Genomic DNA, 24,850 nt, shown 5'->3' on the forward strand with positions numbered 1-24,850 from the left:
AGACCCTCTTTTCTTCTTTCTCTTTAATATGGTGTTGGACGTTCATTTATGATGCTTTTTTAACTGGTTCTTAGGCACGGGTTACAAGCTATTTGGGAATCTACAAAATTGGATGCTGGGGACACCCCTCTAAGATGTTAATCTGTTGCCGATATGAAAGGCTGCTCACCTCAGTAAACCCCCTCATCCGATGGAACCAGGGCACTTTTATGGTCCCATCAGGCACCCGCCTGGATGACTTACTGCTGACCTCCTGACCTGGCAGTCAAAGCCATATGAGGAGAATCTTTTTCATTCTGTGTCTTCCACTCTGAGTTTGGTCTGGGTTCATCTATTTACACTTGGAGGGCAAAGGTTGGTTTATTTATCGTCTCTGTGTGCCCAAAAAGATACCCAACCTGAACCACTGTAAATTGTCGTGGCATGTCGGCCTATAAACAAATAATCGTATGTTGTGTCAAAGTACCAAGTGTCCTACAGTTGCTTTGTCCGTTTCTTCCCGCTAAAACATCTATATTGCATGGGGGGTGAAGCAGTAAATCCTTTTTCCCCCAAACTTGCGCTCAGTGCTGGTACCACGTTAAACATTTACATGGTTCAGTATGGCCTTTATTAGGGTGTTACTAGCATGCTTGTTGCTACAAAAACATCTCTTGACCATTTGTATCGTATAAAAAATTTACACAGAACTGCAGAACTGTTACCAGCAGGTTATTAGCATGTTAGCGACAAAGTTAGCACCTACAAGGTCTATGGCTATAGAAGAAGCAAAGCTAATTGGTAAGGATGGGTTAAGTAAATGTTTGACTTCTCCGCTGTGCTAAAGGGACCGAGAAAGTCAGTTCCGCCTCTGAAAGAACAGAAGGTAAGAGCAGGGGAAAGGAGCGGTTTGGATTTTGACAGACGTCTGAGACTTGTGTCGACACTTTGCGCAGATTTACCAGTGTCCCACATTTCTTGCACACAGATAATTGATAGCATATGGTGGTCATGCTCTATGATCTCCGTTATTTAAGCAGAGGAATGTTGAACATAATGTATGTGTGGTAGTGATGTTTTCCAGAATTTATGAATTCTTAATCATTATTTTCCTTGTGGACATTATTTTGGACGATCTCAAATGTGCTGTGTAGCCATTAAAAACATGCAATATATTTTGTTTAGAGGGAGAATATGGTCAAATATGTTATGAAAAATAAGTTAAAAGACTTCTGATGTAATAAAATGATGTTGATATTTATTGTTACTTATTTCATGGATGGATGGATGGATGGATGGATGGATGGATGGAGATATTTCTATATATATATATATATATATATATATATATATTTATAATTTGGATTATAAACCAGTATTGTGCTGTCCTTGGAACAGTGCTCACTGGTTGGAAAAGTTAGTTGAATATTTCTGAAATAAAGGTTTGTGAATTAAATATTTATTGTGAATCTTGTCTTGTGGTTTTCAGGTTTCAAATCCAAAGAGGGAAGGGTGACCCAAATAGCTATAAAGGCCTTGGAGACTGTTTCAGAACTATATTTCGCACTGAGGGGTAAGTTATAAATGCCTGTCTGTCTGTCTGTCTGTCTGTATCTGTCTGTCTGTCTATCCGTTTATCTTTCTGTATTGTATTGCCATCCCATTCATACATCTGTCGTTCTCTGACGTCAACAATTTCATGCATAATTAAAAATTTTATATATTCTATCAGCAGTACCATGCACCAGTCCTGCCTCAATAAGTTCAATGTCAAATAAAACATGACCAAAACAAAATATATATTTTTAGGAATATTTAGGAAGATGGTATAGTCTGAAAATGCATCTTTTACTTTAACTTGTAACTTTTAAAATGTAAAATTATTCTTATTACCGTTTTTGACACATGGCACTTCTGGTTTGAAATGTTTTCTTTTCAGTACTTATCATCTACTGTTTTCAGTATGTATTTAGTGTAAACTATGCACACATGTCTGTTGTATGCATGGTAACAACATACGCCAGGTGACTGGGAACCAGGTGAGCTTTGTAAAAGTAATAAACCTGGTGTACAAAAATCAAAAACTTTAATCCCACCTGCCCTAGAATACGCAGTATGTCAATCTCGGACAAGCAAGTGAAGTCATAGGTTTATATTATGCATTGGCAGTGGCAAGCTCCACATGTGTCGTGTTAACTGCCTCTGTTCCTAGGAAATCACACATATTACGTAGTGCGCTTGAGGCAGAGATTTATCTTTTTATGTCTCTTTTTTTATTCCTACCATCCAGACCCCCCCCCCCCCCCCCCCACCCTCCCTTCCTTTCAGGTTCTCCTCCCCTCCCTCCAGCACACAACATGAGGCACGTGTCAGATCCTAGACAGTGTGCAGACTTGAAAGAAAGCTCTGTTTATGGCTAGATGACAGCTTTACAGTGGATCTAAAGCTGATCCGCAGCAAGGTGTGAAAATATATGTGCGCGTGCGGTCCTAGGTGACGCTGACAGTGTGAGATCCTACACCAGCTTTCGCTCTCGGCGGAGCTGTCATCGGCTGCATCCCGCAGGCCTCCCCTGCAGATTATGGCTCTTCTTTCTTCTAAACCAATTATCACCCTCCGTCTGTTTGTGCTGTGGCTGGGATCGCCACACAGTAGCCGGTAGCATGATCAGCCCCAGGCTGAACCACTTAGTTTTAATTTACACAAATGGTGGTGGGAGTTACTGTTGTGGAATTATTATTGAAAATAAACATGCTCTTGCTGTATGGGCCAGCATTGCACTTTCACTCTCGGTCCGTATTTTGCTTTGGTCTTCCCCTCTGTGCGGTAGAAACCCGAGCCCTACGGCTTTCACACACCAATTAGTTCAGAGCTGGAGATCCATCTGTGAATTGGCTCGGAGTCTATTTGAAATGTTATGAACGTTCACTTGCGTCATAATGTAGCATGTGTGAATCATCATAGAACGGCAGTGCTAATAGTTTTAGATCACATATTTAAAAAGCTTGATTGTGCATAATTATTTTACAGTATGTCTTGGTCAGCGATTTATCGAATTATTTTAGCAGCAGGTAAGCAGGCCTCTTAAGTAAGTTTACACTATCGTTCTGTAAGATTTGTGAAAGAAATCTCATTCTCACCTAGGCTGCATTTTTTAAATAAACAATACAGTAAAAACATTGATATTGTGAAATATTATTACAATGACAATTTGAAAAAAAAATGTAATTTATTCCTGTGATGGCAAAGCTGAATTTTCAGCATCATTACTCCAGTCTTCAATGTCACATGATCCTCAAGAAAGCATTCTAACATGTTGATTTGTTGCTGCTTTTAACATTTCTTATTATTACTGTCATTGTTGAAAACAGTTGTGCTGTTTAATGTGTTTGTGGAAACCATGATACATGGGTGTTTTTCAGTATTCTCTGATGAATAGAAAGTTTTTTGTCTGCTTCCACTAATCTATTAAAAATACAATACATGTACATGAAATGCATAAAATATATATCAGTAAATTTTTTTGAAGGTTCTGATTATGTTCAGACAACCAGTTTCCAAACATAAATGTTGTATGAATGTTTCCTGTAAACGTAAAAAATAAAAGGCTTATGTTCCTTTACATACATTTCTCTTACAGTACGGGTCAAATAATTTCTGAAGAATCATGTGACACCAAAGACTGGAGTAATGGCTGATGAAAATTCAGCTTTGCGTCACAGAAATAAATGATATTTTAAAGTATATTAGAATAGAAAACCATTATTTTAAATTGTAATAATAGTTCACAATATTACTGTTTTTTCTGTATTTTTGATCAAATAAATGCAGGCTTGATGAGCATTAGAGAATTATTTTAAAAACAAGTTTATATATATGATTCATTTCATACAGACCCATATTTATCTTTTATGGTTTTAAGCATACCCTGAAATGATCCACATTCACTAGACAAAGCCTACAGTAAAGTATGGCAGATTTGATGTCCATTTTGTATTGATACTGTAGTGTATCAGACATAATGATGAACCACATATAAGAAACCAATATAGTCATCACATATTTGCCCCCATTTTAAATAGTTCATGAAATAATAGTGTTAATGGTATACAAATGATTACATGTCAGTTTATCCTGTAGTTCAAATTCAAATGATCAGATCAGTTTCCAAGCTACTTTTTCTGCAGTAATCACTGGAGGCAATTATCTGATTGTGGTCCTTTTACTCTGTCTGTCTTGTTTGATTTCAAGCAAAAGCACAAGAAGCGTCCCTGCTTCTCATCTCCTCGCTCCTTGATTTACGAGCCTGGAGCTGTTGTGCCTTCCCGAACCAATGTCAAGGGTAAAGTCTCGAGAGGCAAGTGACAATATTTGCAGATCAAGCATTCAGGTTGTTGACAAGGGACAGAACAGGCAGAGCTCAAAGTCACCCGGGCCACCGTATCCTCGGAAGTATAAGATTACAACTGTGCCCATTCTTACAGCTGATGAAGACCGAAAAGTAAAGATCCCATACGTTTCCCCGTCAGCCCTGTGATTCATTGACGGTCGGCCCTATAACAGGGATGAAACATTTTGCCTCAATATCCAATTTGGTTAATGTATCATTTCCTTCCTCTCCTTTTGTTATGTTGAAGGATGTGGCTATGAGTTGAATGGAAGAAATGGGGTTTGATGCAAATAAAAGACAAATCACACCTATACAAACTCCAGCAGCTGGACCCACACGTTCTTAAATGTGTGAGCATTTGCTTATGAGGTCCAACTGCGTGCTTACATTTAGAGTCAAATTGGCATTCAGGCATAGTCAAACCAGGCGTAGTCAAATGGGGTCTTAAGTGCGTGTGTAACAAATTGGAGCTTTATCTCACCACCTGATGTTTCTTAGACTGACCACACCCGGGAAACACGCGGCCGGCCTTTGCATGTGCCGCAAGGGGGGCGACGGGAGGGGGGCTTCCGTTTCGGCCAGACAAAAGCCCACTCTGCCAGACACTTTCATTTGACACAATGCCTCTCTGTTGCCGTTTCACCCGACAAGTGAGGCTTGTGACACCTGACACATCGTGATGCTGGTGAAATAGAGATTGTTTGTCATCCGATGAGATGTGTCGTATAGTAATTAGCCGTGGGTCAGAGGTTTTGGAGTGGCGGTCACGGCGTGGGCAAATTTGCTCGCGCTAATCACATCATCTCTGTTTGCAGAAACGATAATATTTACACCCCAACTAAATCAGCCGAGGACATCTCTGTTGACTACTGGGGCATGTTTTCACAATACAACGACAGAAGTTCACATGCAGCTGTCACGCTACTCTGTCCACCCTGTCCACACACACGTGTGTTCAATATCAATACATGCTAGAACTGATACTGAGAAATCTGTTTCATTCTCGCCACCCCCTCTCGGGATGTATCAACACTCTTGTACACACACATACACACACACACACACATGGATGTTATATGATATAAAGCAGAGTTATAAGTAAGGCTGTTCAATTTAAAGGGATAATGAAAATGAAAATTCTGTCACCTAATGTTGTTCCAAACCTGTGTGACTTTCTTTTATGGAAGATAAAAGATCAGTCCTCTTGGTGCTTATCAAGAGCAGGCGAAAGGATATTATTGCATTCAAAAACAATACATTGACACTTTTTTTAATGCCCATTTAATCTGTTTTTATCAGCTATGTAATGACTTATTTTTTCAAAAAAGCTTTACAGTTAATTAATCCATTAAGTATCATGAACTAACATTCAACAACCATTTTTATAGCGTGTATTAATCTACATTAAAAAGTTTGCAGTCAGTAAAATGTTTGCAGTCAGTCTGTATTTATGAATTTATGAATGTACATATGTATTTATGTATTTATAAATGAAGGCTGCATTTATTTGAGCAATAATACAGTAAATACAGTAATATTGTAAATATTACTACAGTATAAAATGACTGTTTTCTGTTTTAATTATATTTATAAAATGTTTTATATATTTAAGTTCAAGAGAAAATGATTTATTTGAAATAAAAAAGCTTTACTGACACATTTGATCAATTGAATCCATCTTTGCTGAATAAAAGTATAAATTTTTTAAACAAACAGAAAAAACATCTTACTGACCCCAAACTTTTGAACTGTTTTGTAGATTAATTTATAAATATTGTTCAGTGTTTGTTCATGTTCATTCACAATATAGTATAGTTTTCATTTATGTATGCATGTACTGTACTTTAATCTTGAAATGTCAAAAATTAATTTGTACATGTAGAAATAAAATTAACAATAACCTAGATTAATAATTGCTGTTAAAGTATTGTTCATTATTAGTTTATGATTTCTGATGCATTGTTATTAATGTTAACAAACCGAACTGTATTGTGGCTTAAGTGTTTCCAAATTTGTTATATTGATAGCAGTTTAACTGGATTCATTTGAATATTAAGTGTATTATGTTATTAATTATTTTTTTTTAGACAGCCCTAAACATTGGATAAATTTGAGATATTTTATAGAATGTTTTTTGCATGATTCAAATTATTAGTTAAAATACTTAGGACTGTACCTATTTAATACCATATTTAATCCTTCTTTTTTATGTTTCCAGATAAATCAAGTTCTAAACAAAAGAGTATGGTCCTCTTTCTTAATTTTAGTTCTTAAATGGACACTGTGTGGACTTCAAAGCATAAAAGCAAGTCTTTAATAAAGTTTAGCTAATACAGCTCTAAAAAGAGTAACCTGATGATTTCAAGCATCGACATTAACCGTCCTTCTAACCTATTGTATCACCACACAATAAATCCAATGACTGACCTTTTCTTTTTGACATATACTGAAACTACACACACAATTCTAGGTAAATGTTAGCTCTTTACCATACTGCAGAGTTTTTGTATGAGAGAATGAGAAAGGAAAAGAAAAGCTCAGGTGTTTCGCTTGCTCGGGCTTGTCCTGACTTTCAGATTGACAGAAAGCAAAACAGAGTCAGGTTTCAGCTTCAGAAAAAGTACATGTGCTCTCCAAACAATGTCTGCTTCTCAAAGTGCACATGTCTGCGTTTAGGGGTGGTGAGAGTGGCCAGGAGCATTGATCAGACTGGAATCTCAAAATACGGACTCTTATTTTGGACACCGTTGGCTTCAGCAGGATGTCAATGTCCATCACATACTATATAATATTTTAAATAAAATATTGAGCTGTCACACATAAAAAGTAATTTTGTTCTCTTAAGTTACAGCATGGTTGGCCAACACATTTGGATCATCTTATATTTGATATACAATTTGTTCCATTACAATGGTGAACCTGTATCACGACAGTTATGAAAGTAGTCTTGATATAAGTTATAGAGATATCTAGATTAATTCAAATTTATTTCAGCTTTCTAAGGGTACGTTTACACGACACCGATGCACTAAAGACAGAAAAGTTTTTCCTTTGCATTTTTCGCGTACAGACTACACCATTGACAAAACGATTCTAATTCACACACGCTTATAGACTGCGTGTAATACGCATGTGCTATAGGGGCTATAGTAGATTCAAATGAGAAAAGATATTAGTAATGATGCTGTTGAAAGACAAAGACTGCTTTTGTGTTAATTTGCTTATCGCACAGTTACCTGTCGAGGGTTAAAGTTCCATTTGCCGTTCTAGCTCTAAAATCTGATAAGTATGCCTTTACGTTTTTTTTTTTTTTTTTTTTTTGGAAGCAATACTGTGACAGTTACACTTTCTTATGAACTCATTATTAATTATATAGTACAAGCTAAAGAATCGCACCCATTTTGACACAAACACCTGAAGAGGATTTGACTGTCTCAAGCTTTTTAGACATTTGAAACCTAGAAATGTAGTTCCTTTGGTTCCTTTTGTTTTTCATTTATAAATGCTTGTTTGTGTGTTTAGACCAGTTTAACCTGTTCTGGTTTGGAAACAGTACCCTGGAAACAGTAGTGCATTACAACCGAAGCAGGGCTCAATGCATGATAATGGGGGTGGATTTCCATGGAATTGGCACATCAAAGTAGGATTCAGCATTCCTGGCACCATGGGTCAGGATGGGAAATAGTTGTAAATATAGTATTAGTCACATTTCTGTAACAGACTTACGCTACTTGGGGTCAGTATCATGATGGTAGTTGAACAAACTGGTTATGGGATCAGTTTTGAGATGACAAAACCAAAGTAATCAAATCAGGCTTTGTTGGTATCATGATGCTGATCATAAACTTCCTATGGCAACTCAGGCTTTAATCCTAATTTCATGGAGCGCCTGCACATGAAAGTGTGACATCAGTGGCAAACAACCAATCACATGCCTTGAAGAACAGAGAAACTGCGATTCACTTCTGGCTAGAGAGAGTCAGCGTGATTCAATCCTCTCTTCTGCTGAAGATTAAGAAATTGAAGAATTTCAAGGCATTTACACAGCAAGAAGAAAAATATCGTGCTATCAGTGCAAGTGAAAGTTGTGAAGAGAGTCGTGTTTGAGATCTCTTACCCAGGCCAGAACACATCCTGCCCCGGAGCAGATTAGCCGTGGAGTTACTATAAGACTAAAAGAGTTGGTGCAAACTAAACTGAAACACCTTCATGGTATAGGCCCCTGGTCATTTACTTATTAAGCCACTTTAACACATTGGATGGATTGCACCAATAAGGATTAAGATAAAAATTCAGTTGCACCAAACTTATCTAATTAAAGCTCTAAATAAAAAAAATGGTTACATTTAAATCTGCTTGATTTTAATTCTACACTCTTAAGAAAAATGGTTCTAAACAGTACCAAATTAGGGTTCTTCAGCTTGTAACAATACCAGAACCCTTTTTGGTGCTAAGTAGAACCCTTTTTATAAGGTTCCATAAAGAACCATGCTTTGAAAGAGCTATATAGAACCTTAATGGTGTTATAAATAACCCTTTCAACAATATTTATTTTCATTAAAGCAACACTAAGTAACATTTTTTACCTAAAAATAATGTTTCCAAAATCGTATCAGTGGTTCATCAAGTCGTAACAGGGTGAAAAGCACTTCTGGATTTGCTTTGCAGCCCTGTATCTGCTATAACCACACTATGCAAGTTTGCCAAACCGGGTCGCGTTTCTGTAGTTCGAATGAGACATAAGAAAACTACAAATTTGACTTGCTTTACGTCAAGCGTTACAATAGTCATTATTTAGTTTTTCTTCGTTCCTGATGTCGCAATACATCATGCTTTCATGAAATCATGCAACATACTCTACCTTGTCTGTGGACATCGTTCATTCCAAAGCCGGTGCTAGATAAACAGCGAGCGTGCGTGCAACAGTAGGCTGCGAAATTATTTACGACAGCGGTAATGGACAATTCCGCTTCCAACCTGTAGGGCGACCGAAGTGGAAAAGTTCCTTGTGTTGCTTTAATATTAGTTTATTCATATTATTAATATTACTATTATTAATATTATTTTTATATATTATGTATTAATATTGTTTTTTATTCCTCTATCTGCCTGGTCTTATTATATCTCGTTGCCTCTATTTGGGTTTTACATAAATAAATAAAAACAGTGTATTGTGTCAATTAGGTAACCTACTTTTATTTTTTATTGACATGGCAAATTGAAATATACAATTGAGTTTAGAGTTTGTGTCTCTTCCATTTGATTATTTAAAAACAATTATGTTAATGAAGGCCAAAATTAGCAAAAATGGACAGTATGAGCCTTTTACCATGTTAAAGGGAAAAAGTGATATAAAGTAATGGGATAGCTTTAATGTTTAACAGAGCTGCTCACACTTACATGTTTGTTAAACTAAAAAGAGAAAAATACATGATTGTTAGGAAATGATTGTTACAATTTTTAAAGTTATAATTTATAGACATTTTAAGAATGAAATCTTTTACCTGTTGAGAGTATGTTGACAGTCTGTGTAGTTGTATAGCTGAGCTCCAGAAAATCAGTAATGAGGAGGCTTTGACAGTTACAGATTTGAAAAACAAAAAGGCGGGAATAAAGAACCTTGAACTCTAACACAAAGAACCATTTCAGCATAAGAAGGGTTCTTCAGGACGATACAGTTCTAAATAGAACTGTTACTATGTGTAAAGAACTTTTAAAGAACCATCTTTTTTAAGTATATATTTAATATATAATTTAAGTATATATTTATATATAAGTTATATTTAATTTAATCCCAGTTAGGGATTAACTTAAACAGCTAAAGAAGTTATATGTTAGCACTTATTTAATGGACATGGGGAAAATATTCAATATTATTATTATAAAAATATTTGACCTACAATTACACACTGTGAGCATTATCTGTCCCACTGTCTTAATTACTCTTCCATATTGCTCCATTAATTAATGCAGCAAACATTTTTCATTACTTATGAAACGCACTGCTCCAACATTTTTCACAGTCCGCTTTATCAGCCTGTTATGCCAACGCTGATAGTGAAAGTAGGTGCTTAACCTTTTATTTTCTGTTTTTTTTATATGAGGTGACCATTTTTTGCTGACCTGTTACCAAAATGTCTAAATGTAATTTGATTCTTTGTTTTGTTTGATTCATTTTTTTTTTTCTTTGGTTAACCATTTAGTTAAGTTTGATGAATGCAGTCAGCACAACAATATTTGTAAAAAACAAACAAACAAACAATTTTTTTTTCTTTACTGCATACATAATTGGCTAAATAGACATTTAAATGTTGCTTGTCCATAAATATTGATTTATTTATCATGTGTCTCAAACTCCAATAAGTGACGTCTTTTCCTCAACAGAGTGTATGGCTTCTACAAGGGAATCCTTCCCCCAATTTTGGCCGAGACCCCAAAGAGAGCAGTGAAGGTAACAGGAGCCACATTTGACTCCGAGCTTAAACTCATCAGTTAAACCATACATGCTCTGATCTTTGCAACCTGGCCTTCCGAGTGTAAACATATACACACAGACCACATTTGCCCTCAATGTACCGGCTCAATCCAGGAGGATCAAAAACACTCATCCCCACTCTATGTTTGTATTCATGCCACATGTGTTTGCTGTTGAAAACTCCCAATATTGACCTACATGGCCAGAGATTGCTACCGGCCTCACTTTAGTATCATGTATAAACAGTACATATATACACTCTTGAGTTTAGATGAGTACTTTCTGTGGCTTTAGGCCGTTGGTGCACTCTTGAGTTTATATGAACACTTACTGTGGCTTTAGGCCATTGGTTATGGGTGTCTGAAAGGAGGGCGAGCACATTAATGTCTCACTTTTCTAATCTAAAACAACATCTGGAAGGGGTTTAATTCCATTATTGGAAAGTCCTGGATTTGTAGACTCAACAAGCTTTAACAGTTTACCATGAAGGGTTTGTCCACCTTAAAATTCACATGAAAATGTGAATGTCATCATGTAATCATTCTCATGTCGTTTAACCCATTTGACTTTCTTTCCTACGTGAAACACATAAAGAGACATTTTGAATAATATACTGGTAAAAAGCATCATAAAGGTAGAACATTCAATTCATCTGGCATAATCCAAGTCTTCTGAGGCCATACAGTACTATAGCTTTGTGTCGAACAGACCGAAATGTAAGCTGTTATCCACTGAAAATCTGTAACTGCTACAGAGCATTGACTCAACTTGTGAACAAATTATTCAGTGAACCAGATCAACCTATTCAGGGAAAAAACCTTGGTCTGTTCTTCGCACAGAGCTATTGTATAACATGAGAAGAGTTTTACCTTTTTTTAATGCTACATTTGTCATTTTGGAGCTTGACGGCCCCTGTCCTCATTCACTTTTAATTGAAAGAGTGGCCAGGATATTTTTTAAAAGTCCTTTTGTAAGACGGATTTGGAACGACATGAGGGTGAGTAAATGATGACAGAATTTTCAATTCCTTGAACACTGATCTATGAATTTACTTGACGCTCCATATATGTTGATTTAAAGCTACTAAACAGGCTTGGTGTACTATACAGGCCCTGGCATCCATCAGTCTTACTCAATGTTTTATGATCTAATATCTGTCAAGCTGAGCAAAGCTTTACTAATATAAAGAATTATACGCCGTCGTCTATGTGTGCATTTATATTTGCGCAGTGTCATGTTGACAGCTCTAGTGTTCTTGAGCTGTGTTTGCTTTGGGTGTGAGCATTCATCTTATCTGCGTGCATGTATGTGAATGCATGTAGCGTCTGAAAACACTTCCTGACAGGCTGTCCTGATCTTCTTTGCAGTTTTTTACCTTTGAGCAGTACAAGAAGCTGTTGAGCTTTACTCCTTTATCACCCGGCCTGGTAAGTCATCTGATACAAGCGAAATACACACACACACTCACACAGTTATTAATACTATACACACAATCACATTCACAGTCAAGCGAAGCACTCTCCTCATTACATGGCGTGCTGGCAGCGGGACCGAGGTGTAATCGAGACAAATGCTGCTCAGCGAGGCGTATGAGAGATAGCCCATTACTTTGACAGCAGTCTATCAGTGTGGCAGCAGGCTTGACGGCTGAGCCCGGGGCAAATCCCGAATCCACAGCCTCGTCGAGCAAAACATTCACCTGCCTTATCAATCACACCTGTCTCCGCCCACTAGCTAGAGATGTCAATCCACACAGAGCCCACAGGCGCTGGGAAGAGTGATGTATGGAGTGTGTGAGAGGCGGAGAGGATGAGTGAGAGCGTCTGCACAGCTGTAAGTGAATTCAAGAGAGATATCGAGCTGTGGCTCCTCCCCCCCGGCCCAGATGAAATGACTGGTATGATTGATTCAGATGTATGCAGTAATATGACAAATAAGAATCGAAAGAGCGGATGGCTGGCTCTGTAAACACGGTCAAGGAGATGTCCGGTTTTGAGAAATGATTAATAAAGCTCTCACACTGTCTTGCAGTGTATGTATGCACTAGCATGTATACATGGCTACGCATACACAAACACAAAAAGACAAAATGTGTGAGTGTAATCATCAGAGGTATTAATCGAGGGTGTGGGTGTGTACTATCCCCAGCTCACCTTATACAAACACACTCAAAGATCTCTTTTGTCACTCTTAAAGTAGGCCTGAAGCCTGCTGACATACAGGTCAAGTGCTTGAATGGAAATCATAAAAGTAAAACCCAACCGCACATTTAGTCATTTTTAATAGCAACATTAATCTCTTCGAATTAATGATTAAGTGTATCTACATAAAACATATCTGCATGATTAATTATAATTAATTTTAAATTGAATCATTATAATTAATTAAACCATTTATTTAAATTGATTTAGTTGATTAAATTGATTCAGATTCAGTTTAGTTGATGTTAGGAAGAAATAACTATTATATATAATATAAATAGAGCATGATATAATATATATTGTGTTTGTATGTATATATGTATATAATATTGTAAATATGACATGATTTATGTGTATATATATACACACACACATATATACACACACACACACATATATATATGTGTGTGTGTGTATATATAGCCCCTTTCACACAGCGCTTTGAACCCGGGAAATTGCCGGCAAATTGCCGGAACGCCTTCTGTGTGAACGCAAACACGACCCGGGATTGATGCCGGCATCGATGCCGGGTTGGGGACCTAGTAACATTGCCGTGTTCAGTCCCGGAACGCGCGCTGTGTGAACAAAAGCCGTAATAATGCCGTGTCGCAGTGATGACGCTGAAGCGCGGGATGGTTCGCCAGCTGTGAAGCGGTACGTAATGCGCAAGTTTAGGATCGAATCAGAGAAATAAATGCACAAGCGTGGTTTCTCGAGAGAGAAATCGCAGCTCATAAGCAAACTGAAGACGCTGCTGAGACATTACAAGTCACATCGATGTCACGTGTCTTTCCGGGACATACACGGGTTGTGTGTGAACGCGCTCTCTGATTCCGGAAAATCACTGGCAGTGTGAATGAACCAAAATCAAACGAATCCGGGTCAAATCCCGGGTCACTTTATCCGTGTATTTTTCGGAATCTCTGTGTGAAAGGGGCTTAAGTATGTATATGTATATATGTATATATATATACAGTATATATATATATATATATATATATATATATATATATATATATATATATATATATGTATGTATGTTTGTTTATTTATTTCAGAAAGAAATTTTCCCCACATTTTCAATTCTTTTACTTCAAATTGCATTTTTTTTTTTTTTTTTTATTAAAGAACAAAAGGATAAACAATGCAAATTTTTTCTTACTACTATCTTTGGCCATATTTATCAATAATTCTGGCCATGACTGTGTGTGTGTGTATATATATATATATATATATATATATATATATATATATATATATGTATGTATGTGTGTGTGAATATATATGTATGTATGTATGCATGTATGTTTGTTTATGTGATCAGCAATATATTGCATGTCTGATATGTCGACTAAAACGTTATTTTCATACATTAAAATTGTGCCATTTTAGTATGAATGGATGGATGGATGGATGGATGGTGTGGCAAAATATTAACTAAACTAAAACTACATTTTCATCAAAGTAGAAAAAAAAATCTATGACTAAATCAATACTATGTTACAGTGAACACTGCTGTTAATTTGGGGTAGAGTCGATGCCTCTTTTCATTTTTTATGAAAGTATGAAACCATTTGCTCCATCATACAGTTGAGTTGATCTGTTATTGCAACATATGAAGTAATTTATCTTTGTCTCCATCATTTTGTCTGAGCCGCTTCATTCATCTTTGATTCCTGTCTGCGTTTCCTTTCTCACCCTTGCGAATGATTGACGCTGGCAGTTTCATTCATTTATTTGTAGGTTAAAGTCAAGCTCTGCGTCTGGACAAACACATTTCTGAAAGGTTAATTGTCACAGTAGCATTGTTCCTTTGAGTTATGAGACTTGTGTGACATACCTTTCGTCTGTTCTGAATTAAACACAAAACGACTTTCACTAGTCTTTGTGTCCTTCTCGTTTGTCATGTGGCGTCATGTTCTCTTGTGATGTAATTCTGCCTGCTTCAATATGCTAGGCTCTCTCTGTGGCTGGCCTGGGGTCAGGGTTAACCGAGGCACTGGTTGTAAATCCATTTGAAGTAGTGAAAGTGAGCCTACAGGCCAACAGGGATTCATTCAAAGTGGTAAGAGGCTACAGCTGTTAATTGTCGTTTTGGTATTGTTTTTGCCTTTGTCTTGTCACAGAATGTCTTGGTCATTCATTTTGAGGGTGCTAACGTTTTTGCTCTCTGTGTTTCTCCATGCAGCAACCCTCTACGTTTGAACAGGCCAGAACTATTATAAACGCAGACGGCTTTGGCCTCCGTGGACTTAACAAGGGCCTGACCTCCACCCTTGGACGGCATGGCATTTTCAACATGATCTACTTTGGTTTCTACTTCAACGTTAAAGATGCCATACCTGCCAGTCAGGTAAACAAAGACAGATACAGTGTACCCAAAAACTATTTAGACACTTAAAGGCACAGTCCTCCCAAAAATGAAAACTCTGTCATTATTTACTGACCTTCATGTTGTTCAAAACCTGTGTAGCTTGCTTTCTTCTGCACAACCTAAAAAAAGATCTATTGGGGAATGTTTAAATTATTTTTGCTCATGCGGTGAAAGTCAATGGGGTCCAAAACAACTGAATTTAACTGTATTGACAAAAACTCAGATTCAAGTGGCATCTGCAGAGCATTCCTTACAACAAAGAATGAGATATATTTTTGACCATATATCTCTTTTTGTCATACTGTGAAAGCAGCTTTTTACAAGTGACATGTAAAAGATAAATGCAGGCAAATCTATTAAAATAAATAAGGATGTGATACAAAACGAAATTAAGTTTTCCCTAAATGTTTAGTGGAAACATGCACACATTCATACAACATGCAAAAGTCCTGTTTGGATACAAGTTGCCTTGTACATATAAGTACAACATATTAAGGGGCGGTCACAATACACTTTTTGTTTCATTGACTACAATTGATATGAATGCAAATGATGAAGTCTGGGAACGTAAGCTCACCTGAACTTTTGCATTTCGCTGCATTCCAAAAATCAAGTTTGGTGAACTCTGACCTGTAAATTCATATCAAGTGAAGATGTGTGATCAATAGAAGATTGATACATCACGATGTAAACTTTTAGCTGAATTAAAAAAACAAACTTTAAAGCTGCAGGTTTGTAGCATTGCAGGAAAGTTTAGTACATTGTAATTTTAGATTTATTATTATTTGTTATGTTTAATTTATATATTTTTTAAAAATGCTGCAGAGCGTGACCGTTGTGGTGTCCAAAGAAATTTTGAGTGCTCAAAGTCTAGTGTGACCTCCCCTTTAGTGAGAAACTTTGTGTATCCATTTATCACCACATACATTTCTCAAACATTTCAGGTGGCACCTACAGTATAAGACTCCTGTTAATTTTAACATATCTTTTCAGTATAGGACAACATTATCTTTATTGAAAACAGAATATTTTTCAGATTCTGTCCAAACAGAATGTATTTCCTTAATATTTTTTTCTTTATTTTATATGCATATTACATATACATAATAAATAAAGACCCATATTTATCTTTCTCATGTGTTCACGTCACATGAAAACTACAGTGAGTGTAAAATATATGTTAATCTCAGAACTTTTTCATTTGAGATCTCTAAAAGTCTAAAAAGTAAGAGCTTTTTTTTTACACGCATCCACAGGCTGAAGACTGAACATGTAGCTTGGCGAATTAAAGGAGGGATCAGTCATGCACATTAACAGAGTGAGAGGGAGGAGGAGAGGAGCTGCTAAGATAAACCTCACTAATACCTTCCCTGTTTGCTCTCCATCACATCCTCAAAGGTTCAGATTACACATCCGGCAGGGCTCAACTCCCAAACAAAAGTTAATTTTGTTTAATGGAAACGTTACCATACGCCTGCTCCACATGTATAAACTCGAGCATTAGATTTACTCAAATGAACTAATTGGAAGCAGACTGAGGTATTTGTTGGGGGGAGAGTTACAGTTGAAGTCCTACTGAAGATTTGTATTCCCCCTTCATCTGGTGCTAAGATCGTCATTGCCTGAGAAGCCAGAAACCTCCAGCGCTCAATCATGCGAAAGGGCAGAGCTCACCAACCCTGATTTGACTGTCTTTTGCAAATAATCTCAGGGAAGTGTATGGCTTTTTAGGTATGAGCATCTACTTTTCCTATCTATTTTCAAAGAAGCCAGTCATTCTATTGGGATTAAGATCCAAATTAATGATCCTTCTCCAGGGGTATCAATCCATCAACCCATACAGACTTCAAGATTTAAGGAGCATTTGCTGTGAAACCGACGACTCCTTTCTGTGAGCATTCGGGACAGTGTGCTGCAAATGTAATGTCGTTGAAGGGAGTGTTTGGTGTTGAAGCTATACTTAAGGCGGAGCACTGTTGTTGCACAGCCATGCTCCTCCCCTATGTGATGTTCAGGTTTAGTTGTCGATCTTGCATGTCGCTGCTGGGCTTCTGTCATTTGTAAAAAATATCCTGGCCAATTAGATGTCAGAGCTGTGCTGGTTCGGGCTTCTTTTGGTACAGTAATACGCCAGTGTCGAGTCACAGCCCAATTACCCAAATTGTCCCCATATGCCTCCCAGTCTGCCTGCATGGACTCTGTTTATAAATCCTCTCCCAAAGTTTGCCTTTGGTCACATGACCCACTTCAGCCAATTGTAGAGCCTCGCTCTTCTAATGAAACGCTAATCTGCGCCCCGCTACCATAAAATGATCTAAGCTTATATTTCAGCTCTCGTATTCTCTCGCTTCTTTTTTTTTTACTCCTTCCTCGCTCGTTTTTTTTCCATCTCCATTTTCATATCTCTCTTTATTAGCTCTTTTATCTGCTTTACGTTTGTCTTGTTAATTTGCATTTTCGTATCAACTAGAGTGTTATCTCAAAATTTTGAATTTTATGGCTCTACCTATAAAACTGTCATCGAACAGTTACTGTTTTATTTGTCATTAAAGGCAATTGACAACTCTTGTGGCATAATGTTGATACCACAAAAAAACTTATTTTGACTTGTACCTTGTCCCTTTCTTTAATAAAAGCAAAAAAATTTGAGGTATAGTGAGGCACTCACAATGGATGAAAACAAATATGTATTTGACAAAAACAATATGCATTGATGAAAACAATATGCATGTTAAAATGATTTTAGTGTGGAAAAAATCATGTATTAGCCTTTCCTGTGTAGTTATATCCAATTTTACAACCCTTTTTTAAGGGACGAGTCCTTTTTTTGTGGTAATCAACATTGTCCCACAAGTGCAGAGTATTCTTCAAACTTTACATCTAAAAGTCAACTTTTAGACCAGAAAATGTGAAAAATGTGTGTTGATCGTCATTATCCATTGTATAAACAAAAGCCCTCGCTCTCTTTACCTTGAATTTATCTTTCTGTCCATATGCCAGGACCCTCGACTGGAATTCATGAGGAAATTTGCCATCGGTTTGGTTTCAGGAACAGTCTCGTCCTGTGTGAACATTCCTTTTGATGTCGCTAAAAGCCGTATACAGGGTCCTCAGCCTGTTCCAGGGGAGATCAAGTACCGTAGCTGCTTTCAGACCATGGGCCTTGTGTACCGTGAAGAAGGGTAAGGCCTGTGTCTACACCATCACACAACAACTAGAGGTGTCAGAATTACACCCGACAGGAGATATTAAACCAACCACAACTGCTACGAGGTTCACCTACAAGAAAAATTACACAACATTTTGTGTTTATCCTCTGCCCACAGGGGACAAGAGGGCAAGTTTTGACAACCGGCATATTTAAGCAACCTCTAAATCTCAGTGTAATTATGTTGTCTTTTTTCCTGAGCTATATGCAGGAATAAGACAAAATGTAGAAATTTGTACTAATGTACTTTGTGTCACTTCTTTTGTCTAGATGTATTTATATTACATAAACTTATTTTTTTAGTGGACACTTGATATGAACCCATAAACTGGATATGGGTTATGTTTATTTTATTTATTCCATTTCTCCATACCATGTGCATATCACATCCTAAAACTCAATACATGCAGTAATAACTGGGTCAATAATATAAGGCTCAATTATGATATAAGGTTTGACATAAGGCATAAAGTAAAAAATATCAGGGAGTTACAATTATGCGGCATAACCTTTCGTTATTATAATTTTTTTAATTGATATTTAATTGGTATTGATATTTAAAGAAAAAAAGAGTCAGAAAAAAAAGAATTAGAACAATTGCTTAAATAGGCATTTAAGGATTTTATGCAATAAGAGTGAGATCAGCTGACACTCTAATGTAACTTGTGTACATTCATTGAAAAACCGTGTTGATTCTAACGTGAGCTGTTGTTTCTTATAGCGGAGACCCTAATAGTGCCCATAGCGTCCTTCTGTCTCTCTCTCCTTCTGAATTGACAGGCCTCATGGGAAGCTGTGAGAGAATCAGTAGTTTTATGGCTCTTCGGGGCCTTGATTGGCCCCGTTCACCCTGTACAAAGGGAACGGCAACTCGTTTGTTATTAGAGGCAGGGAATTGAGGCCTGATCTTGTGTGCGTGTAATAAAGAGAGAGACACTGAAGCTGTTTTAGTTTTAGGGGTGCTGAGAGGGTACCCCATCCTGTCCAGCCCTCTAACACGACACAGTCCTGGCTAATTAGTGGTCCCTATGGGAGACGTCGTTAAGCAGGTCCTAACGAGGCGCGCGGCGCTCAGCGGGTCAGTCTAATCAGACAGCGGGGCAGAGAGGAAGTGGCTCAAGCCTTATTAACACCAGCACAAGCAGAGGACAGAGGCTGGGACAGGGAGACGGCCAGGCCCACTGCCAGAAATCAGCTTGAACGCATTAGGGCAGGTACACAACTAGAACAGCTATTACTGCACTATACCTGATCCAGCTTCACAGACAGACCGACACTGAGAGAGAGAGTTGACTTACAGTACCTTAAATGGATAGATTAGCAAAAAAAATGAAACTTCTGTCATCATTTATGCACTCTCGTGTCGTTCTGAACCTGTACGACCGAATTTCTTCAGTGGAACACAAAAGAAAAGGTTTATCCTGCTCTTTACAAAGAAGTGAATTTCAAGCTTCAAACAGGAATCAAACATAAAAGTTCCAAAAAAGTAATCCATATGACTCAATTCTTCTGAAGCCACGTGATATATCTGTGTGAGAGAACAATCAAAACCACAGAACTTTTGTTCATCTTAGAAGCACAAAGAAAGATACTTTTCATCAAACCTGAGAAATTTCCCTCCATTGAATGTCAATTCCACCAAAACTTTGACATTTCAAAAAGTTCATAAAGGATTGTAAAAGTAATCTATATGCACATCAAATATGGTAAACGGAAGCTCAAACATGCTTGCTTGTGTCACCCCAACCACGTTTGAGCTTCCTCAAAAACTCGAGATCTGTTCTCACGTGTCAAGCAAGTATGACTGTGCTTCTGTTTACCGTATTGATGAGCTCTATGTAAATGCGTGTGAATAAAAGCCTAAATTAAAGCATTTTCAAACTTGCCTTGTGAGAACCAATTGCATTTGATGTTGTTAACATTTAAATACTGTAGCTATTAAAATTTTAGTCCATTACGTTAAATATAGTAGTATAGATTATTTTTATGATGCTCTAATTTGCTTTTTGAAGTCACTGCATTCTGTATGGAAAAGAGCAGCATTAACATTTTTCAGAATTTCTCCTTTTGTGTTCCAAAGAAAAAAGCAAGTCATACGGGCTATAACTATACATCATTCATTTATAGTAAATGTAACTGTCTAACATTTTATTTCTGCAGATATCTTGCCTTATACAAAGGACTGATACCCAAGATAATGAGGCTTGGACCAGGTAACATAAATTAGTGTATAGTTTTCCTATATTAAAGGTATAGTTCACCCAAAAATGAAAATTCTATCATCATTTACTCATCCTCATGTCATTCCAAATCTGTATGACTTCCTTTCTTCCGTGGAACATAAAAGAAAATATTTAGTCCATTCAATGGAAGCCAGTTTTCCCCAAAACTTGTTTAGCTACTAAAATTCTTTAAATTGTGTTCTGTGGAAAAAAGGAAGTCATACAGGTTTGGAATAAGGGGGAGTAAATGATGAAATTTAATCTTTAGTGAACTATCCCTATAACATTTGGCAATTATCCATGACCATTGATTGACATTTACTTTCTGAATATAGGAGGCGCAGTTATGCTGCTGGTTTATGAATATGTATCTGGCTGGTTGCAGAAGAACTGGTGATAATCTGCACATCACCATCAGTCTTTAGTCCATCGTCCCCCAGGTCTATCGAACAGAATGCCATGCCTGTTCCTCAGCAATCAACCTACCTCTATCAAAATAACAGTTCATCAGACATGTGACATGTAGACTCTCCACAATTAATGCTTTACAACCGCACAGTCACTCCCTGAATCTATACTTTACATTCCAACACTTACAACAGAACATATCTGAGAGTTACCTGTCCACATGCCAGCATAGTAACCAGCTCTACACTCCCTAACTGAAAGTACCAAATAGATACAGCACCTCATTTTTAACTTAAATTAAGACTTAATACTGAATTACTGAAGCCTGAGGGATCCGTCTACTGTCTTTGGATGGCTAACTGAGGACTGGGACTTTATTAGATTTAGTTTGTAAATTTGTTCTATGTTGGATATCTGAGAACAGAATATCCAATACTCTCAAAGTCAAACTCTAGCAATGTTTCAAATTCGGAGTGCAAACAACATCTGCAATGACACTTCAAAATATGTTAGGCATATCTTACCTAGGCAAAGTTAAATTGGCAAATTTAGACAAAAGCACTAATTGAATTATGGAAATTCAAATTAAATTGAAATATTCTGTGATTTCAAAATCATTTTGTGATAAAAAATAATAATTGTAAAACAGCAATTATAAGGTCTTGTATCCCAAAGTGGTTAAAATGATTCATGTAATGGCTGTGTTTTGCTAATAAAAGCTCCTGAACTACGATAAATCGGTGGAACTGTTTGTTGGTGCCTTGGAAATAAAACTCTTTCATTGTAAAATGACTAACTTCTGGAGGAAGATTGTAAAAACTAATAATCATTTGCAAGCAGATTAAATGTTTTTGCCTTATGAAAAAAAAAAAAAAAAAAAAGCTTTTCAGGATTTTATGAATTTCCATGACTTATTTCCTAGGCCTGGACTGCACAATTTAAAAAATTCTCATGTTTTTCAAGGGTTTCCATAACCATTGGCCCTCATTTGCTGTTGAATTTAAATCATCTGTATTTTGAGGTTTGTAACTTGTAATTCTTTGTTACTGGTAATAACAGATTACAGTGGGGGAGGAATCTCTGTGGTGACAATCACTGATTTGTTTTTTCTCTCTCTCTCTCTCTCTCTCTAATTTTTTTCTTTCTTCATAATCCAGTATGTCATCATACTTCGTCATGAGCCAAGTCACTCACTCTCACTCATCTCTCCTGGCCTTCAGGCTGATTCATCATAGCTCAGCACAACTTGAAACAACAAAACTGAAAAATGCACATAAAATCTAAACAATCAGGATGGCCTCTCGATGCTGTCATAATACAAATATGAAGCGCGGTTTCCTTGTCAGGAAAGACATTTCATATTGTTCACATACTCTTCTAGCTTTGTGTTGCTTAAAGATAACTTGTTGGATAAGTTATAACAATGTCATCCGTTAAAATCCACCCTGACCAGTTCACTTTTCCCTCCTTCTCTAAAGGTCATGTTTTATCTAACTCTGTTGACTTAAAGACAGGCATTTGGCATTTGTTACACTCCTCTTCAGTCTGGGTTGCACCTCAGGCTCTCATCCTCCGCTTCAGCCCTTGATTGGTCGTTTGCTGTCAGTCCTTTCAACGCTCTTTTAAAGCTTCTCTAAAACACCAAAGTCTAACGACACCAGACGCATTTTCAGACTATACTCATAGTTTTTCGCTAAACCTTTTTCCGAGTCATTTGAAGCGACATATCAGATCATTTAGTCTTTTGTTATATAATCCCCTAACCTTTCTCTCAATTTGACTTTTTCGCTTGACATTTTTGTTTGCTGTGTCTTTATCATGAATGCAGATTGCGAGGTGTTGAGCAGCCAGAGATTCGCTGTACCAGAAGAACGAGCAGAAACTGGTGCTTACCTTTGAGTGTTTAAAACATACTAGTTCTAGTACACGAAGGAAAACAGTCTGCTCATGGTCAGCCGGCCTTTAAAGTGAGGCTCGCACCTCGGCCCGGTCCACCCGCAGCCCCTGTGCAGTGTTACCGTGCTCCGTGCTCCTGTCTTCAGCCTGATTGCACACAGTCAGCTTAAGATAACCATGTGACATTTGACTTGACTTTCCATAGGAATTAATTCTAAACAGATGTGGGCGCGTGAGCAAGTGTGTTTTCACTTTCCTCCGTTTCAATGGTGGCTTTAAGATTAAGGTTTTTGTCATGTTTCCTCCTGTCACGACTGTGTGCAGCACCGCCTTAAAAAAATACACTTTTTCTATTTAATTTCCCGTCATAGTGATTTTTAAATTCGATTAATCGCCATGTTTGGACTGTACAGTTCTGTATGTGTCAAACTCCCAATTGGAATGGACCAAAGTGCCATGTTTTCCTTGAATAGGCTGGTCTCGCCGTGTTCTCTGTGTGTTCGCCCTCGTGTTGTGAGCTTTTTTACGTCTGTTGACCCTGCATTAAATGAACGGCTGTGATATGTCCGTCCAGTCGATGCATTTGTATTGTCAGCAAAGCCAACGTCCGTATCGATGGCATCAGAATAGGAAAATGGCATTCAAAGCTGGGGAGTTTGCCTGGCTCATTGTGACATGTGATCGCCTCTATGTGTGGTGGTTTCTTGTCTGCCTTTTTGGTGGTTTATATGTGCTCAAAACAGCACCTCGATCCCGATGCAACGGTCCGTGACCACGGGGTTGGGGTGAAAGTGTTTTCCAAGTCAAATCAGCAGTAGTGCCTGCCAGAAGGACTGTTTGCACTGCAACATATGGGGACTGCATGTATCGTATCATGTTAGGGACTGAGAGTGTGTGTTTGTGGATTTTCGGCACGGAGGTGGTGTGTTTGTATTGGTTGGGGTCCTGAATATGAAGTATTTTGTTCTGTTTGTAACATTTAAAAAAACATCTAAACGTTCAATACAGTGCCTTTCATTTGTTTCTGTTTTGGCCCACCAGAAAAGGGAGGCAGTGGGTGTTTAAAAAGCTTTGTCCCAGTATGACATGCAGCCCACAGTGATATAAGCTTTTCTCTTTTAACCTTATCGTTTCACATCAACTCTGACTTTAGACAAAGCTCAGGGGAAAGAGCACTCAGGAATGTGTGGCCATTCATGTAACACCTGAGTGAAAGGCCTTGTAATGGAGTTTGTGCATTCATGTTGCTGCACGTGTGTGAGTGTAAGTGTGTGTTCAGGCATAACCAAAGTTATGGGGACAAAATGTCCCCACAATAATGCCAATACCAGAAATCTTTGACCTTGTAGGGACATTTTTTGGTCCCCATGGGGAAAACAGCTTATAATTCATACTGTGTGATGTTTTTTGAAAATGTAAAAATGCAGAAAGTTTTCTAGGGGTTTAGGGGGTAGTGTTAGTGTAAGGGGATACAATATACAGTTTGTACAGTATAAAAATCATTAAGTCTATGGAAAGTCCCCGTAAAACATAAAAACCCAGTGTGTGTGTGTTTCAGGTAAACCCTATATTATGGGGTCCCCACAAATATGGCAATATCCAAAATCCTTGACCTTGTGGGGACATTTTTTGGTCCGCATGAGGAAAACAGCTTCTAAATCTTACTAAGTAATTTTTTTTTTTTTTTAAATGTCAAA

At 37.4% G+C, this 24,850-nt stretch overlaps 1 protein-coding gene across 1 annotated transcript in view; it reads left to right on the plus strand.

Annotated features, from left to right (window-relative positions):
- Positions 1-21,400, plus strand: part of slc25a21 (solute carrier family 25 member 21) — a 96,500-nt gene extending 75,100 nt beyond the window's left edge. The window contains exons 4-11 of the mRNA XM_079852817.1: positions 1,469-1,552; positions 10,754-10,820; positions 12,212-12,271; positions 15,003-15,110; positions 15,234-15,398; positions 18,420-18,601; positions 20,788-20,840; positions 21,185-21,400. Of these exons, the coding sequence (XP_079708943.1) occupies positions 1,469-1,552; positions 10,754-10,820; positions 12,212-12,271; positions 15,003-15,110; positions 15,234-15,398; positions 18,420-18,601; positions 20,788-20,840; positions 21,185-21,246 (781 nt within the window). The 3' untranslated portion in view covers positions 21,247-21,400. The remainder of the gene's footprint in view (positions 1-1,468; positions 1,553-10,753; positions 10,821-12,211; positions 12,272-15,002; positions 15,111-15,233; positions 15,399-18,419; positions 18,602-20,787; positions 20,841-21,184) is intronic.
- The last annotated feature ends 3,450 nt before the right edge of the window (positions 21,401-24,850 follow it).

Source organism: Squalius cephalus (genome assembly GCF_949319135.1).
Source record: "Squalius cephalus genome assembly, chromosome: 20".
In the NCBI taxonomy this organism is placed as follows: Eukaryota; Metazoa; Chordata; class Actinopteri; order Cypriniformes; family Leuciscidae; genus Squalius; species Squalius cephalus.